Below are 20,213 nucleotides of genomic sequence, written 5' to 3' on the forward strand. Positions count from 1 at the left end.
GTCCACCACATACAGAAGTGGTCTTAAAAGATCACCCAATGTTATTTGGCCACTGTTAAAAAGACTGATATAGTTAGGGAATAATTTAAACTTTTTATGTCTGTTACTTTTGTGCCTTTGACAAATAATACTAATTCCATACCATTATACATGATACTGGAGTGGTTTGATCATTGTTTTTACAGTGTATATTGCCCTTCGATTCGAATTTTGCCGTTATTGAGTCTATTGTTGCTCAGAGTATTGACGGTGGCTTTGTTAATGTTCCTCTTCATAACATTTATTTGACATCAGACCTAGTCTCAGAACCAATTGTGGTTGAAATAAGATCTACTCTGCCAATTAAGGGTGTGTCATTATTCTTGAAAAACGATTTGACTGAGGGAAAGTTGTTGCCGAACACAAAGCGGTTAGTGAGCTGATCACTGTTACCTCTAAGGATGATGCTGTTGTTGAGGAGAAACCAGATGAGTTTCCCTCGTGTGCTGTGACTCAAGCTTCAGGGAAGAAATTAAGCCAAAACAAATGATAGACGTGTGCAGAGGACATTACAGATATGTCTCAGACATTTTTTTTGGATCCGACAAAAATCTTGTGAATAATTGTCCTACTGACAATTCACTGATGAATGACAATGATGAAAGTGAGGGATCTGGTTTAGCTGGTGAAGTTCCGTTTGCTAAAAGTAAACTGATCGCTGAGCAAGAAGAGAATCTGCAGAACTTATCACTATTAAAATATGCACTCCCAAAGTATGAACTGGAGAAATTTCAAAAAGGGTAACACAAGTAACATAATAAATCGGAGACTCAGAGATAAATTATAATATACAACAGGTAGGATTAGAGTAAATTAATCTATAAGACCTTGGGCGTGGTCAAATGCATCAATCGAAAGGGTTTGATTTCATACGTCCAAAACTGTAATTAGATATCAAATCAGCCAAGAGATGACGAAGCTATGAATTAAACGTTAATACTTGAAAACTGGGAGCCATTCTATGAGCCGCTATGCTCAGACTGATAACAAATAATCATCATATGATATAAAAGATGTTTCAAATACACAAACGTATTTTTGTTTCTGCATGATAAACCTGTAAATATATATGTATTCTAAAGGTGTTCATGTCGAGTAAGTTCCAGCACGAGAAGACCCGAAATATCACACTCAATAATACTTCACCCTAACTCTCAGTGAATATTTCAAGTATTCACCTCTTATAAAACTAATAATAAAACTACTGTTTTTAATTTATCGTATTCGTGTGTAAACTTTAACATAAAGTATTCCGAGTTGAAACTGTTACTTTCTTTTCATAAAATTATCTTAAATTATATATAACAAGTGATTTAACAACTGATCACAGCGCGAGTATTTTATATTTTCAACCACTTTATGACACACATGGGTCAAACAGCCACGTCACAAGTCCTTATAACTCAAGCATGGCCATACCTAATTTAGAACGGCAGACAAAAGGCGGCAGGTAGTAAGCCAGTCAGCAGCACCCACAACAGTCTATGCATCTTTCCAATACAGTTCAGAAGTCCCTACAATCCAGTGTTTACAGACCCCTCTCATACGTGTACAGAGTATATATATATATTAGCTATATATATTCTACAAGTATATACATAGCATGTGGTATGTTGATCACCATACATCATAGTGATCATACATGTGATACCACCATCAAATATAACATTTTGACCATGATATCAGGAGCAATAGCCATCCAATCTGCATGAAGCCAATCCAAAAGCTGTCATTGTTTCCAAACACAGTATCATGCACCAACTACATAATTCAATAAACAAAACTGTTTCAAATAAAACAGTATTGTTATTATACATATTTATGTTCATGATGGACGTAAAAAACAAAAGAAATAAGATTATTTCAAATTGTTGATTTAAATCGGGATCTTCAAAAACACAGAGACAAGATAGGTAGCTTAAAGTGAAAATGCAATCACAAAAAGTAAATAAACTCTCCTAATTCCTACAGCTTTTATACATGGAGTACTTTTAACTTTCAGATATCTTGTTTCTGTAATTTTTGAAGATCCCTATTTCCCCTTTTTAATTTTTTTTAAGTATTCTTGTATTACTCATGTTTCCGAAGTAAACTTTACATGGAAGCCATGTCATTAAAACCGATGGTTAGTATCCTTACACCAAAATGAATAAAACGTATCAACAACGGTCGTATAGAGATTTTTCTGGGTAATAAATAAGACCAAACCTCACATTTAACTTTATGAGGTCATTAATCTGTATAATACGATTCCGTGACACACACACGCGTACTGAACTCCTAAACCGCTGGCCTCACCAACTTTTATATGGTGCTAAACAAGTCGTCCCAGCCCCGAGGTTTACAGAAAGATAAAGCTTATCACCTTTGGGAAGTCGAGTATTTCACCAAAACATTTTTATAGGATGGGAATTCTACGAGACCAGATCAAATATTTGGCACTGATTTACGTTACACCCCGTAAACAAGTAGGCCTACTAATTACTTACCGTTTGTAACTTGATTGAAGATATTAAATTTATATTATAGCTACAATAATCATTAAATTGAAAAGAGTGCAAAATAAAAGTTCAAATATTAAACTTCCATTATAGCGGCCCTATAAATGTGATTCATAGACTTATGGGTTCGCTAGTTATTTACATAACAATAACAAACCACATATCTTTACTCAAAGTTACTTTAAAAACTTAGTAACAACACAAAATAGATCTATTTGGGTACAACAAAACAATGAAGTGAAATACAAATTCGTCCCAAGTTTAAAAACATACATATTTAATTATTCGAAGCTAAGCCTACACAGGGGCGTAGCTTTTTTACACCCGATGGTGGGGATGATTTTTTCAACCACTTATGTGGACTGTTCAATTTGCAAATTGGTAAACTCTGATTACGTGAACCTGAAAGCTGTAAACATGCAGTCACAGAGTAATCTTGTTTCCACGATACTTCAAGGTTTCCATGTAGGTTTGTATAACTGAAATGTTGTGAACAGTTTTCAAAATGTTAATAGAATAAAGACAAATGTGACACTAATTAACTGCCACATGAATTTATTCCTGCACACTGCACAGTATAAAAGATGGCCATTATACTTGACAAGGTTACTAATAACTTTCATTGCATGAATTACGTTTTCAAATATTAATAAAATTATTAATTACCCTTGATAAGTTTATATCTACTGAAAAACTGTTCATGTTGTTTGATAAAAATAATTAAAATATCTTTGCGAACTCTTGAAAATTACACATCAATACAATGTAGCACATAATTATTCATAATTTTTATTGAAGTAAGATTCAGTTAGTCCTCTAGTCTACATGTTCCCAAACGTAGACCTCATTTGTGATGATCTGTTTATGAATTATTTCATAAGCTCTTCTATATTTATCTTGTCGACCTCATTTTTGTGAGTGTGACAAACTGCCACATGGTTGAGGCGGCACTGAGACATAGTTGACCTTAACCACGTCTTCAACCGACTTATGCAGAAAAGCTGCGTTCACATTCGCAGCTGGATACTGGACATAAAAGTAAAATTTTCATGAGAAGGAACACTTCACTAAACACCTGCTGGCTTGTTTCATGCATTTTACAGCAAGCATCCTTCGCACCTTTCAGAGATACCGCTTTTGTTGTTCCTTTGAACATGGGCAACTGAAACTCGAGCTGTTGTGCAGAGATTTTTGGATAGAAGTTTATAACCGAGTTGTCAATCTTGCCAGATGAGATCATGTTCTCGAGTGCCAGATATTGCCTCAAGTCATTGTTGTCTGCATTGAATCTAGTGGTCAAATGTTCTATGACTGTGACCACAAATTCAAAATATTGGCTTCTGTAGTAATCTCTAGCTGTTGCAGAATGGTGTGCTGAGCCATCACCTGTGATCCTTCTGGGGAGTCTGCGAATTCATGATAGTTCAATAGGCACCAGATCTAGAAACGTTATCTTTTTCTCAGCTTCATCTAATATCTTGTTGTAATTTTCCTCTCTTCGCAATTGCTCAACTGTCATTGCAGATGCTTCAATCATGCCAGATACTGTCGCTGATTTTGCTTGGAATGCACGGTTTAGTTCCTCTAATGCAGCTAATGGATGCTGAGCCGTCAACAATCCTAAAACTGACAAAGGAATTGTCAAACCTGTCCAGCAGACCTCGTGCTTTCACTGCTAAATCTGATTTTTCATTTACTAATTCAGAAAAAGAATCAACAATGTCACTGTAGTGATCATTTAGCACATGTAATTGCAGATAGACGGCACAACCAGCGTATTGGACGCAGTGGGCGGATGTATTTAACTGGACCATTGTGGCTGTCTGACGATACAATATTTTCAAAGATTGTCTTGTATTTGCCTGACTTCTGAAGCAAGACACCAAGTTCATGTACCCACTGGATAGAATCTCGAACACATTCTAACATTATAACACATTGTTATAATTGGAATCTGTTTCCCGGATGACTCAATAGGCTAAAATACAGTCTTTATTGAAAAACTCTAACGTACAACGAACGAAGATAGAAAAGAATGGAAATAGGACTGAACTGTACAATGTATTTAAGTGTGACACAGTGACGACCGAGCCGACTGACCGCCTAGGCATCGCTGGGACAATAATGTGTGCTAGTTACAACACAAGTAATTGCAAGTTTTTCGAAAAATACTTAAACAATCACAAATATATTATATTCCTGTTAAAGCTCATCAAAAGGCAAACACGTTGTGATATAATGTCTTTAAGCACGTCTATTAAATAAAAACACCTAAACAAAAACTAGCAATATAATTCAAGTAGAGGCTTCAGGCTGTTGAAATCGCTCCTTTTGTGTTCTAATTATACAAGAAAATACAATATTTTTACTATCTATGATAAAAGAATATATTGTTCTTTTACCATGAAGCACCAGCACTTTCTTTATTAGAGGGCGGTGATAATCTGAAATTTCATGGATTAATGAGGGCCACAAACACAGGTGTAATGAGCCCTGTTGTAAAATCGAGGCTCAGACTAAATGAATGGAGGGGGGGGGGTGATGTAGGGTGCGTCTGGATCCGAGCGGCCCGAACATGTCGTTAACTGTACACTAAACGTACACTATAGTCAGCTGCTTCGAAAACTAAGGAGAGTAAAGCGTTCGACAATAAAATCGGCCAGACATGCATAAGAACAAATGGCGTAGGAAAACCGCACAATATACACATAAGATTGATGCAGCTACAAGCTACAAATGGCCTGCCAGATCTAGATGACAGGAGTTTACGCTTGGGAGTAATATTTTCGAATGTCATGCTCTGTTCAATCTGTTGTGATGACAATTTTACTTAATCTTACACTACCTACAAGACGTAGGTAGATTCTGTGATCGTGCTTGCAAGCCCTGCATGTATACTTAGGCCTACTGACTGATACTTACGAACTATCGCTTAGATCGAAAAGCTTAGAAGCACGCCTATATTAAAGATGTACATTTCGGCTACTACTGAAAAAGCCTACATCTAGGGCTAATTATGTAATTCGATTGGTAAGAACATGAGAATCACAAGAACAAACACACAATTTGTAGGCCTGTGATGCAATAAAACAATTCAACAGACCAAACTGTAGGGGGGATAGTTGTATGTACCATACCCCCCACGTAAAATGAAGGGGGGTTATATACCCCCATCCACCCAGGATCTACGCCCCTGCAGCCTACCTTAGTTACGTAAACGATGATAAAAATATATCGCGTGATGCTTGGAACAATATAATGCGCGCGAGCGTGTGTATGCCTACCGTTCCACAACTTCGCCAACTTCTATCGTTTGCCTCTCCTTATAATAACAATAGTAATAATAACAGTTCATTTTAATCAACGTTCGGTTTACAGGTGTATTAATAATCTCTACACGACTATAAAAGTGCCGTTAAAATCGAAAATATGATGAGCAACTTTAAAATGTCTTCCGCTATTTTACTTCAAGATGAAGATCAAGCAACCACCTAAAGACCCCATTTTAATTGTCAAGTAAAAATTGCAGGGTAAAAGTTTACGACGAAATTGCCGCCGTACGTTTCAAAATCTACGGACACGATGGCGTGCAAAATGGCGTAATGAAGGAAAACTTATGGTATCGTGAGACATCAAACACAAAAATTAATTTGGATAAAACCACTGGTGACTTGATAGACGAACACGAGAATGACACGGTCAGGGGTTTCACACAGCTGTTGTCACAATCTTACTTTTATGTTTTTTCTACTCTGACATCTACCTTAATTGGGAAAAAAAATTCTTAAAACTAAACTAAAAAAAACATTGGCCTAATAAAAAGGAAAACAATATCTCGTATATTAATTTACTCTAATCCCGCCTAAAATAATTTCAAGTGTTGCAGTTATTGAGAATTCCCTCCTGTTCAGAAAAATGAAAGGAAATGGGATATGTCAATAATTCGGCTCCACAAGTTTTATGTGGAAACCCACCAAAGGCTTAGGCATACTGCATTAGCTAGCTAGTGTTAACATTGATAAGCTGCAAGTAGCGAGATGTGACGATGAGTGATTTATAGGTTATGACCATGTACTGTAAAGTAGGCCTTGTTTATTGTTTTACAAACTCACGAAGAATATTCAGTTTTATATCAGGTCTCGAAGTGAATATTTTATCAACGTTCCCGGTCTACGACGAGCAAATTAATTTTATATTAATACACCGATACACTTCACTTGATGGGATGGCGAGCTAGCTCTAATCTTCACACGTGCTTCTTTCCGACGACAATATCTCATGTATTCGTAGAAATACTAAAGTCCAAAGTTAACGTATATTGTTGGAAGTGTATTGCTAAAGTCCAGTCTGTTCTCCAAATTTGTAGAAGATTCTCAAGAGCAAGAATCAACAATATGTGGTTTACGAAAATTTAGGCGTGTCTTGGAACTGTGTTGAGCATTCGAGAATCTCGCCTTAAACTATATAAACCAACGCGCCTAGAGACAAATATTATTGGTTAGCTACAGTCGGCCCAGCATGGCCAGGTGGTTAAGGCGCTCGACTCGTAATCCGAGGTTCGTGGGTTCGAATCCCCGTCACACCAAACATACTCGCCTCTTTCAGCCGTGGGGGCGTTATAAAGTTACGGCCAATCCCACTATTCGTTGGTAAAAATGTAGCCCAAGAGTTGGTGGTAGATGGTGATGACTAGCTACCGCCCCCCGCAAGTACAGCGGTATGTCTCCGGATTTACAACGCTAAAATCAGGGGTTCGATTACCCTCGGTGGGCTGAGAAGATAGCCCTTTGTGGCTTTGCTACACGAAAAACACACACTAGCTACCTTCCCTCTAATTAGTAATGGCTAGCGCAGATAGCCTTCGTTTAACTTTGAGCGAAATTCAAGAAACAAACAAGCTACAATCAGTATACTAGAAGTCTTGGAAGCTAAAATTGTGGGTAACACTTATTAATCACCCCCAAAAAATGACCAGAAACGATTAAAGATTTCGAACATTACAAACCGTGCAACTTCATTGAATTAACTTCGGGCATTAGTATTTCTACGAGGACATTAAATATCTTCCTCTATAAAAGATCAGCTTGTAAGGGTGTGAGGCAAGCCAAGAAAAGACAACGTTAACTTAAGTGAGGGGTAACAATATCAACTCAGAATTAATTTGCTCATCCTGGACCTGAACCATCGATAAAATATTCAGTTTTGTATTAGACAAAATACTCGTTATAGTTTACAAGTTTGTAAAACTCGTATATAAACTGTTACTTGTAATAACCGTTAATGTCAATTGCATTACTATTCATATACTAAAATATAATTGTGTGTATCAGTCTTGTTGGTAAATATAAATTTGATATATATCAACATTTAATTAACTTTAAAGTTCAAATTTCCGGTTATTTGAAATCGTAACACGTAATGTATGTAACATCATGAATTGAACATTCGTTCGAGATAAATTGTAATAACGTAACAATATATTTCCGAGTGACAAGTGAGTACGACTAATACACTCAGTGGCCACTTTATTAGGTAAACATGCTCTTTATCGCAAATAGACAAACGGCGGATCATGTGGGTCCAACTCAATATATAAAGCATGCAGACATCAGAATGGAAAATATGCGTGATCTAAGCGACTGTGATCGTGGAACGATTGTTGATACCAGACATGATGGTTCCTGCATCTCAGAAACTGCTGACCTCATGAAATTTTCACCACTACAGTCTCTAGACCTGTATTTTTCAGTGAGCGAAAGTTCTGTGGGCGGAGACACCTTGTTAATAAGGGAGGTCAGAGGAAAATGGCTAGACTCTTTCAAGCTGACAGGAAGTCCACAAATACTTAAATAACCACTCTTTACAACAGTGGTGTGCAGAAGGGCATCTCTGAGCACACAATGTTTTGAACCTTGAAATGGATGGACTACAGCAGTACAACATCACGCTAGGTTTCACTCCTGTCAGCTAAAAGCAGGAAGTTGAGGCTACAGTGAGCACAAGATCCCCAAAACTGGATATAGATGATTGTAAGAACGTTGCCTGATCTGACGAATCTCAGTTTCTGTTGCGACATGCAGATAGTAGAATCAGAATTTGACATAAACAACATGAATCCATGAATCCATCCTTCTTTGTATCAACGGCGCAGTTTGGTGGTAGTTGTGTAATAGTGTAGGGAGTTTTCTTGGCACACATTAGGCTCCTTAAGACCAACTGATTTGAATGCCACAGCGTACTTGAGCATTGTTGCTATGTGCATCCATTTATGGCCGCAGTCTACACGTTTTCCAATGGCTACTTCCAACAGGATAATGCGCTATGTTACAAAGCACACATCATCTTAAGTTGGTTACATGAGCGTGACAGTGACTTTAGTGTACTCCAATGGCCTGCACAGTCCCCAGGTCTCAATCCAATACAGCACCTTTGTGGAATGAGGTAAAATAAGAAGTTCGCAACATAAATGTGTGGCCGAAAAATCTGTAGAAACTGCGTGATGCTACCGAATCAGCATGGACCAAAATCCCTAAAGAATGTTTCCAGCACTTTGTTGAATCCATGCCGCGAATAATTCAGGCTGTTCTGGATGCAAAAGGGGTGGAGATCCTACCCGGTAAGAGATAGGTATACCTAATAAAGAGGTCACTGAGTGTATATGCCCTCCAGTGGCACAGCGGCAAGTCTGGAAAATTATAAGCTGAAATGTGGTTTTCGATACCCCAAGTTGAGTCAGCACAAAGCAAACGACCAGTATGGTTTCTTTGGTGGGCAGGGTAATGGTTATAGTTATAAAATATGTGCAAACACCCTGAGAAAGGTTGAAGATGAAACCTGTTTGATGAAGAATCTCAGCAGCAGTATTTGACACTGCATATCATACGAAAAGATACTTAAAGCAACTAAACGTTAATTTTTTTTATACACGTTCTGTAACGGATTAACCATTATAAGTTTGTTGTAGTATCTAAACTTGTTATTTTTTACTTTGACGTATATTCTTGACTGTGTATTGCGCAAATCCTGCCTGTTCTCGAAACTTGTCAAAAATTATAGAAAATGTAGGAATCAACAATGCTTGTTTGACGAAAACACGCAAGAATTTTAACGATAGTTATAAAAAGTTGCGTGATTACTATAATAAAGCGGCTAGCTGAAGGAAGTAAATTATTATTATTGAACAGCTACAGTCAATACCTATAGATCTAGGAACCTATAACTGTGTTTAATTTCTATTATTGGGAAAACTACAAGTTTTGACCAGTAACGTTGTAGATTTCGTACATTACAAACATTTAACTTCAGTGAATTACTTCGGACGTTACTGTTTCTACGAGGACATTAAATATCCTCTTCGATAAGAAGTGAACTTCTAACCGGTGTGAGGTTAGCCTAGAAAGACATCACTAGTTTAAGCGAGGTGCAACATGTTTTTTTAGCGAATGATGTCCTATTTTTAACATATTACGTTGACTATAAATAACCTAGTATTTTGTTCAAGATGATTGAAGTTTCATTCGTGATGTGCTTATAGTTAGGGACAATGTGTTTACTCACAAAATTTTAGATTAAACTCTTATTAGACTTTTCTTTCCACCTGAACTTTGGACTATTCGAAAACTACGCAGTATTTCTTTTTTCTTTATCACTCATTATCCGTAGGTACATTACTACTGCAGTTTTATTTACAGCGTCACTCTCATTTATCACACAGCTCTCGCACGCGTTGTTCGAATATCGGTGTTGTTTGTTATGCCGGTACTGCACGTGCTGTTCTTTAGATGAAATATATTATAGCGAAAACAATAAAGTACAGTCCAAGGTAAGCTAGTTATAATAAATTTTTCCACCTTCATACATTACCAAACACTGGGAACGAAACACGTACGCGACGTTTACAAAAATACAGTCAGGCACTGAACTCGCATTATCTAAGGCTTCTTACTGAAACTAGCAGAAACACTACTCTACGGTCTAATCGTAATATTCATCCCTCCTTAAAAAAATTGAGAAAAGTGAACATTTTCTACAAAAAAATGTTTTTATACATTAAAAACTGTACCGTTTACAGAAACAATAGTTTTTTCTAAACCCAGTTTCTCAATACTACATTTAAAAATCACATCAATAAAGATATTAATCAAACCTTTACATACAATTCTAGTAAAAATCGCGTTCTTGTGTGAAGAGAGTACCTTTATCTAAAACTGTTCTTATAAAGAAAATGTTGTTACACATATTACAGTTATATTTATAATTGTTTAATCTTGAATACCCAAAATGCGATTCTTTTTTTTATGGATATTTGTTTGCGGTGCCACTCAATAGATAGCTCAGAAGTTTTCGTTACATACAGAGATACTGACATATGTTACCTCCATTATAGTAACAAGACAATAAATAAGCACTATGAACACGAAAGCGACAACTTTGTTCACACTTTTGACAGAGTGATTTTCTTCCCTTACGCATACCGGACAACGTCTTGAAGCATTTGTGATAAAATTAAGTAAACTTTAATTAGTTTTGTCATATTCTTCTTTATTTCCCTACATCGCAATTCCTGTCAAAAATGTGCAAAAACAGTATTTCTTATCTATTTTTGTTGCACGCTATGTCAATATCCAGGAAGTTTTTCATTCAATATCTAAACTCGTTAATTGCACTGGACAATGAGTAAAGTTTATCTGAAATGCTGGTTATATAATCATTTTAAGAAGTCACGTTCCACGCCTCTGATATGAGCTCCAAAAGTAGACAAAATGCGAAACGTTAAAAAAGTAGCTAAATTACTAAATTTCATCAGATCAACAAAGTTTTAAAAAACAGGTAAAAAAATTTAGCTAGTTTTTCGGCCTAAAGTGTGTTAAAAATCCAGATCAACTGACGAGTTCTGTTATTAAAATTCACCTACTGGACATTCAATTGTGGTAGACAAAATATGGATCCGAAATACTATTTACACACATCTCTGGTCTGATTACTTTGTTTTTAGAGTAAAACCACATTAGGGTAAGTGCTAAGTTCACCGCGAGAAAATGAATCCCGTATTTTAGCGTTGAAATTCCGTAGACTTACTGCTGTCCAACAGGGGTCTAAACTCTGATTTTAAAAGAATGTAAAAAAACGAATTCTGCAGGCTACGTTATTTTAATCACAAATTTTAGGCTTACTTGTTTCCAATGCCAAGCCAGCTTTCAGCAGTTAAACTATAGTTGTGAACGTATTGTAATTCATATATAAATAGCATTTCAGAGGTTTTTCTCTCTTAATGCCCACTGCAAATGAAGAGTAGTTACAGTGTTTCTACAAAAATAATACTTGTTACAGAATAATGTTAATATTTACACAACGAAATATGACTGATAAATAAGTTAATATTTAAAAACCTGGCATAAATAGCTTTTAGATAATAATAATAATAAACGGAACTGGATTGGTTATTAGTTATTTACATTAAATACGTTCATTGTATCTCAGAGCGGCTGGTATTGGTATTAACACTTATGAATAAAACAAAAAGTGTTAATTTCCATACCAGCCATTCTGAGATACCTTTTTATTTCAAGTGGGTTTCTCGTCATCAAGAAATACGTTTATTATTATTTAGCCCCTCGTAATCCATTAACAGACTTCTAAGAGCTCTATCTTGAATGTTTCTGCTGTTGTTGGTGGAACGCCTGAATGTCGTCAAAGGCAAGATGGCTCTTACACTTTAGTGCTTGTTCAGCTGTCCGGATGAGCTAAGCGAGTTATTCCTTCGATGTAACATAAGATATTAAACTCTGAGAAAAAGTAGCCGTTACCCAATGTCGCAAGAATAGATCGAGAGTTCGAATATCAACCGAAAATTATTATCCAAGTTTGATGTAAAATGGTAACATAAAATGTGACAATAACACTTAGAAAGTATAAATACTCAGTCGGACCTTTACCTCTTAATTTGTATTTAGTACGTTTCAACGGTCTCTTCGAGCCATTTTAAGTCATAAAAACAATGAAATACTTGAATAATATGGTTACAAAGTAATTAATCATCTGTCATCATGACAGTTTTGAGATATAAATAATCACAATAGCTGATTTAGAAGAGACTGTAGACTTAAGTAATTAAAGTGAAGATAAAAATCAGATTGGTTTCTATCTTTAACTTAACCAAAGATAAATCTCACTCCAGCGCCTTTCCACCGTATCTACACCATCGAAATTCCTGATTAATTTACGAAATAAATGCGCTACCTAGCTTTAAGTATATTACTAAACTGAACAGAAGAATTTACAAAAGTTTTAAAACATTATGGTTCTTCAAGTTGGACTATAAAAGTTTCATTCTAATAATTAGCAGTAAACCATAAAACTACAAAAACGAGGGAACTATTTTTCCCGACACACCTAGCTACCATAAAGTACTGGTTTCCGGAAATCACCCCGTGAGACAGAAAAGTAGAGCACCCACGTGGCATATTTATTATTGCCGTTCAGGTGTCAAAAACAATTAACAATGAAACCTCGATTCTTCAACTCCACTGGTCAAGAAGGTCTGTTGCCTATTTCGCGAAGCACAAGAAACTATAGACGATAAAAGAGACCTTAATGATCTGTATAGCATAAATAACTTTAGTTTGTGTATAATGAATCCCTCTTGCGATAGATATGTTTAAAGTATCAACATATCTATAATTGGACGCATTTAACAGATAAAATGATACAGTCGTTTATTTGGCCTAAATCTATTTCGGTAACGTGCGATTAGATTTGTTTATAAGCCCTTCAATCCATCATTTAGGACGCTTCACGCGACGTTGTTTTTTTTTTTTTCTTTCTCAAAATAAATAAATAGAAAAACGAGGAAAGTAATACTCTTTGTAAAGTCATAACTCTCGCATATTGGGCAAAATATGAATTTTTGACTGAAAAAAAAACCTATTCCGACCGAAAGAAGTTGCAGGAAAGTTGCAACAGTAATTTCCAAATGCAGTGCTAGTTTCATGGTACTTAATAAATTCGTTTTACTATCCTACCACTTCTCATCATTCATAGACGGAATATGTACATTTTAATCTTGGTTTAAAACAGTAACTAATATTACATGTTCTTGTAAAGATCAAAGCAAGCTCATAGAAGTCTGAAGTATAACAAACCTAAATCATATTTGAATGAAGTTGGATACGGACGCCAGGTTTTGAAAAAAAGGATAATGTATTATCCATATGTTTTTTATATAGTCTACCTTTTTTATTTATTATTACTTTCTTTTAAAGCTATCTTGAAAGTTTGTTTGTTTCAAAGAGAGAACTTTAATTTTGTCAGGAAAATTACTTCAAAAAGTGTGTTTCCAACAGACAATTAGGTAATCTGATTATTATAGCTTGTATTTTAAGGTGAAAAATTATACATTGTTGCAAAAAAAAAGTCGGTACTTTGTTGCATAAAATTGGCGACTCAATAGAAAGAAATGGTTTTATTTCAATAAAACAATTGTCAAATACATTTTGTCAGTCGAATACAAGATAATAAAATTTTCAAACAATGATTGGAAAATACAAACGTATGAAAAAAAAACCAATTTTGTCTGAACACAAAACACAGATATTTCTATTCACGTAAAGAAAATTTAGAGAAACTGCCCACAAGCGAAACATCGTTCAAAACAACTTCCTGAATATTCATAAAAATTAGGGAAATTTTGGTGTTTGACTTATTTGATTATCACATCCAAGTCTTATAATTTTTCACAAAGTATGTATCTTATGTTTATCAAAGGAACACCACATTTTTGTAAAACTATTTATGAATAGGAATTCAACATCAAAAGTGAATTTGTTTTAAAGCGAGTCCGTGATCATGCAGGTGAGACATTGTCCTGGATCCGAAACTAGTTACAGCATTTCACTTCAAGATATTTATATCTTAACATTATTAATGCTCCATCAAGATATTTATACAGTTAACACTAAAAATACCTTACAACACTTTTAAGACCGAAAATACAAGCCACAACACAGATAAAAACTAAGACTGCCTAATCACAGACTTATTGTTTGGAATTTTTTTTTTTTTTAATACAGTACAAAGCTGATCGAGACAATTTTATTAACAGTGGAGGATTTAAGGTTGTGTGGGCCCAGGAGCTTATAAATTTTGTGGGCCCTACATCCCATGCAATTATACATTGAATAAAATTATCAATGGGCCCCCATTATGACTATAGGCTCTGGGACTGAGCCCTCTCTACCTTTACTTAAATACGCCACTGTCTATTAATATACATATATATTACTCTGGATTTCGTTAAACTTCAAATCTGAATGAAACCCATACAAACGAATTACACAAAAATTTACAGGTCTTTCTACCATACAACACAAACAAATGCATATTCAAGAAAATAACAAGCATACATCGCCTTGGATGATAAAACTGCAGGAATGAAACCCTTCTTTTATTACATAGCAAGAGATTTAAAAAAAACGTACATTTATTATTTGATATTTCACATTTCATTCAAGCAAAATAACAAATTCAGTGAAGTGAATTGGAAACTAAAAACAGAAGCCTTACACGTCCAAGCTCCGAAAGATAGTAATGGCTTTAATAAATAAATAAATAAAATAAATCCACGCATCATGATAAAGGGAAGTTTCGTAATAAATATTTATTTAAATAGGTCACTAATAATGAAACATGATCACCAAATACTAATAAATTTACATTAAATTACCGCGTTACATTAGTAGTATTACAAGAGCGCAGATAGCCCTCGTGTACCTTTGTGCGAAATTCAAAAAAAAAAAAAAAAAATTACAAGAAAATAAAAACGTTTGGGAAGGCCTAGCTCTGGGTTTAAAATTGATTCCGAAACCAGACTAATTATCTACGCTCTACTTTCCTGCAACACCTAAGGATATATAAAACAAAATATGATGGTATGATAGAACACGTTAAAACGTTGTAGGCTTTCAACTTAGATGTTTGATGATGTACATCATCCAAATGTCTTGTTGTAATACTTCTTTATCTAAATAATCTGAAACTTGCAATTAACTGCCACGACAATTGATTAATCACAAATCTTTTTTCAATTAACTTGGGTGTTTAAAAATGTAAAATTGCGTAATAATGTAATATTTTGCGCAACTTCAAAACATGAATGTTAAAAAAAATACTATGATTGAAGTGTCGTTAAATTATACATAATCAGGACGTTTCATTAGATAATCAAATTAATCCCGCAAAAAGAGAATATCTTAACGTGTAACATTTGATGTCGAAAGATCAAAATACTAATATAACTTAATTTTGTCATTGACTCAATACATGAGCTTGCATTAACGTAATGCTAAAGATAATCTTTCCCCTTACGTACCCTTTTAATCCAACATTTACTATCACAAAATTGTAAATATAGCTCGGTGACAGAACAGTCCTTACTAAAATTGGGATTAAACTGGGCGATAAGAAATATTCCTTTTATTTGAAGTGTCCACCATAAACATTCACCACCGTTTCATTTTTGATTGTTGTATGTCATCAGGGTACACGTTTCTGTCTACTAGAGTTAGCTATGAACTAAAATGGATGTTGAACTGTAAACCTGTGTTCAAATTCAACTTTCTCGTAGTGTTACTAGTCTAAAGAGATGCATACTGGAACTAATATACTATTTGAGACATCTGCCACACGGAAATCTTTTACTTTGCAATAGTTCTGTAACACCATGTAACAAAATTTTTACTTTTTTCTTGTTCCTGGACAGAAAGTGTTATTTCCCAATTGCTTATGCCTAAAGTAAATGGAAAAAGACCTATTTTTCTCTTCAAACTTTGCTTTTGTGACCTGGGAGCATATAACGAAAGCATGAAGGGAAACTTTGGTGGCTGATACGTGAAAGTGATTTACATTACAGGCGCAAATCTCGAAAAAACTACTCATTTCTAAACATTATTATTCGTTTTAGTACAACTTTAGTATAAATACATGTAAATCTTGATTCACATCTTATGTAAATAAAAATGTGCAAATTTGCTCGTTTTTTACATAGAAAATAGGTTAATTTCTAAATATCATTATTCAGGTCACAAAAGCAAAGTTTGAAGGGAATAATGGCCATTTTCTGTACTTTTACAACATAAGCAATTAAGAAATAATACATAGTATCCAGGAACAAAACTTGTGTTACATAGTGTGATTTGTATAAATTACAACCGAGTTAAGACGATATTTTTGTTTACAAAATATTATCTAGTGTAGCAACTAATGTAAAATCGATTACCGCTTCAACATCGTATACTTCGCAATAGTTCTGGGTCAAAAGCGTCACAGAGTCCCCACAGTTAGTGTTTTGAAAGATCATAATAGAAAACCAAGAACGTTATCATACTAAAACGCGGAAACTTACTGTGCCTATGGTTCCAGCTTGGAATCTTTTAAGTATCTAGCGTAATAACTTGATATATATCAAGGACCACGTTAAAAATGCTAAAACAAACCTCTGCCTAATGATAATTTGTTATAAACAAATAAAAAACGCTGCACCAAACAAAAGGCTCATAATTTTTTCTTTATTATTTATTTGTTTGTTACTTTATAGAGCAGTCACCTTCTCACAAGACAGTGAAGACCTATATAGACGTGGGACGTTGAGGACTTGAACGTCCGCGTCTCGCTCTCCTAATTTCTATTTCTATTCCTTTCGCTACTTTATTATTTAATTATTCTTCACGTGGGAATGGTGAACGGAGATTAAGATTGATAGACGGTGTATCCCCACTGCAATGTTGGTCCTACTTTCGCAGTCACCTCCAAAACGTAGGGTAAATTTTAAATCCCACATTACAGTCTGTACCCTACGAATCCTCTCTGTTGGTGCATCATTTTTTAAATTTTCGTTTGCGCTTGTTTTTGTTTATAACAAATACCATATAAATATGCTGAGTCATATCCATTATATTTATAAAAAAAATCCAACAAAATAACGTTAGAACAGATCTGTTTTGAAAACTACTGGTTATACTGGACAACTCTAACCTGTTGGTAACAACATATAACTGATTGAAATTCTACCTACATTCATCCAACATCCATTTTTTAACAGTTATCTTTGCAATTCATTCCCCTTGAGGAACTTTATTTATTCATCACTTTTAGATGTAATTACTGGAGTAACCTAAATTATGAATACCAGTTGCAAGTCGTATGATATTTTTTATTCCGAATAACTATACAATTTATTTTCAAACTGTATAACACTAAACGTTGAGGTTTTTTTTCAATGAAAATACTTAAATTATATGCGTGTACATTTTATAAGGCAATACTAACACCTTGAGTTTTAATTTGTTCAGAATTTTGATATATCAAATTATAATTGATTTTAAATTGTGTCTGTTTGTCTTTGAATCTCGCGCAAAGCTACATGAGGGCTATCTACGCTAGCCGTTCCTAATTTAGCATTGTAAGACTACAGGGAAGGCAGCTAGTCATCGTCACCCACCGCCAACTTTTGGGCTACTCTTTTACCAACGAATAGTGAGATTGGCCGTCACAATATAACGCCCCCAATGGTGAGAGGGCGAGCATATTTGGTGTAACGAGGATTCGAACCAGCGACCCTCGGATTACGAGTCGAGTGCCTTAACCACCTGGCCATGCCGGGCCATTAAAACTATGTAACAACTTCTCAAAAATTCTACCTTGATATTTTTTTTTCGTGAAACATACCATGCAGATCCGTAACAAAGGACTGTGATAAAGTGACTGAATACTATTTCAGATAATAACTATCAAAAGCTCGTGATGAATGGACATTTAGAATAAAATAAATATTTTCACGAGACAATTCTCAATGTCATAATAACTAGGTTAAATAAAATACTTTCTTATTTGATCTCATTAGTGCTTGATTTCTAGAAAAAAAAGTAGTGCATCTCTGGTGTTGTATGGAAAAAGAGCGAGATTGAAGATAATTTAAACGTTATTATTTATTTGAGATAAATATAAAATAGACTAATGTGGTTGACCACGTGTCAATCAAATATCAACGTGCAAGTTTTGAAAGTAAGTGTTTCTTCCTTTAATCTAGATTTTGATAATATATCTGAAACAGGTTATGAATCCGATATCTTGCAAAAATTATACACTGAATGTAATCATCGAGATAGCATAGGTTTTATGAAATTTTCAATGGAGTTTAAATAACTAAATCAAGATTACTAATATTCACGTTAAGTCCTGCAAGTTGTATACTCTGTACAATTTGCAACTAATTATTGAAGAATGAAATTAATGCTTCATAGTAAACATGTGTTTTGAATAAAGCTTATCTACCTGCCTTTTTAAAGAAATCAAGCTTTTATACCTTAACCATGATATAATTAAATTCAGCAAGTAATGCACTGTTCGTGTTAGCGTTGATAAAGCAAATATCGCAAAACGTTAAACTTACACACAATATAATTAAGTTAGGCTTAACGTTATAACTTAGTTTAAATTGATAGTGTCACATACCTCATTTCAACGTAAACAGAATTGCCAATATGACCTGCAGACAAAGCCTTTACGTTGCTCATTTCTTATCGGTTGGCAGTAGGACTAAACACAATAAATTATCACAGATATCTTCAAAAACAGTTTTCCTGTCAGTGTTACCGATTGTTGCAGCTATATAAAACTACACTTACGTACCTCACATAAGCTTAATCACTAACGCTAAGTCTAGACAACTCCTTTCAAACTCTAGCACAAAGCATCAATTGCTTTCCATTAGCTTGGAGTTCCTACACTTAGTCTTAGTGAATACGGTCGGCATTGATCCATTTCTTCACGTCATATTAACGCATTTTTGCAACTATTTTTCTCAAAAATCTAAAAGTTCATAACATTAATACATTTAAACACTTCTAAATTGTCGTTAATACTCATCCTACGAACGCCACGTGCTAAAGGACTGTTGCCAGTGTTGGAGTAAAGAACAAGATCCAAGTAAAGATCGTTTGTTTTTTTAATTCAGTGTAACACTAGAGTTCAAAATCTTATTCAGACCGAGAATTTCAAAATTCATAGTTTTCGATTACTCATACAAATACGTAAATATACTTTGTCACTGAATAAGTTAAAGTCAATATAATATTTCCCTTAAAATCATTAAGATTTTCAGAAAGGTTTGTTGATTGACTAAATGGATTAGACTCCTGCTAACACTGCAAGAGGATTTACTCAAAATGTACAGGAGAATTAACAACGAAGTAGAGGGAAAAAAACGAACATTTTAACACCGTTCATACCAGTATTTACTCCATCGAGGAAAGAGTGAGTCAATGAACTAGTCTCTTTATTATTACACACGACGAAGTAGATGCGAGACAAGCAGGTTTGGACGAGTTCAAGTTGTTTCGAGGAGAGAACAATGAAGACTGCTGGAGGACACAGGAGCAGCAAATTCTGAAGGTCATACATAAAAGAAATTAACGTGCGTCACCTACTCAGGCAGTTAACAAGTTGAATACCAAGCTATGTGAGGTACTTACGATGTATGTGAAAAAAGGGCGTGCTGTTAATATCAGTTGGCACAAAAATTAGACAGAGACAACTCATTACGCCCTATTCAGAAGGGCGGTTAGAAATGCAAGTGAGAATATGTAAGTTGTAATAAACTACAGCTATGAAAATAAATGC

General features: G+C 34.8%; 1 protein-coding gene across 3 annotated transcripts in view; it reads right to left on the minus strand.

Moving 5' to 3' along the window:
* LOC143244584 (uncharacterized) overlaps positions 1 to 19,875 on the minus strand; it is a 107,141-nt gene extending 87,266 nt beyond the window's left edge. For 2 of the 3 annotated variants that reach the window (XM_076489546.1, XM_076489542.1), the window contains exon 1: positions 19,047 to 19,874. In XM_076489546.1, the coding sequence (XP_076345661.1) occupies positions 19,047 to 19,108 (62 nt within the window). In that variant the 5' untranslated portion in view covers positions 19,109 to 19,874. Of the gene's footprint in view, positions 1 to 19,046 lie in introns of all 3 variants that reach the window. The other variant, XM_076489543.1, reaches the window with a different exon arrangement.
* Between the last annotated feature and the right edge of the window lie 338 nt (positions 19,876 to 20,213).

Source organism: Tachypleus tridentatus, chromosome 2, assembly GCF_004210375.1.
Source record: "Tachypleus tridentatus isolate NWPU-2018 chromosome 2, ASM421037v1, whole genome shotgun sequence".
In the NCBI taxonomy this organism is placed as follows: Eukaryota; Metazoa; Arthropoda; class Merostomata; order Xiphosura; family Limulidae; genus Tachypleus; species Tachypleus tridentatus.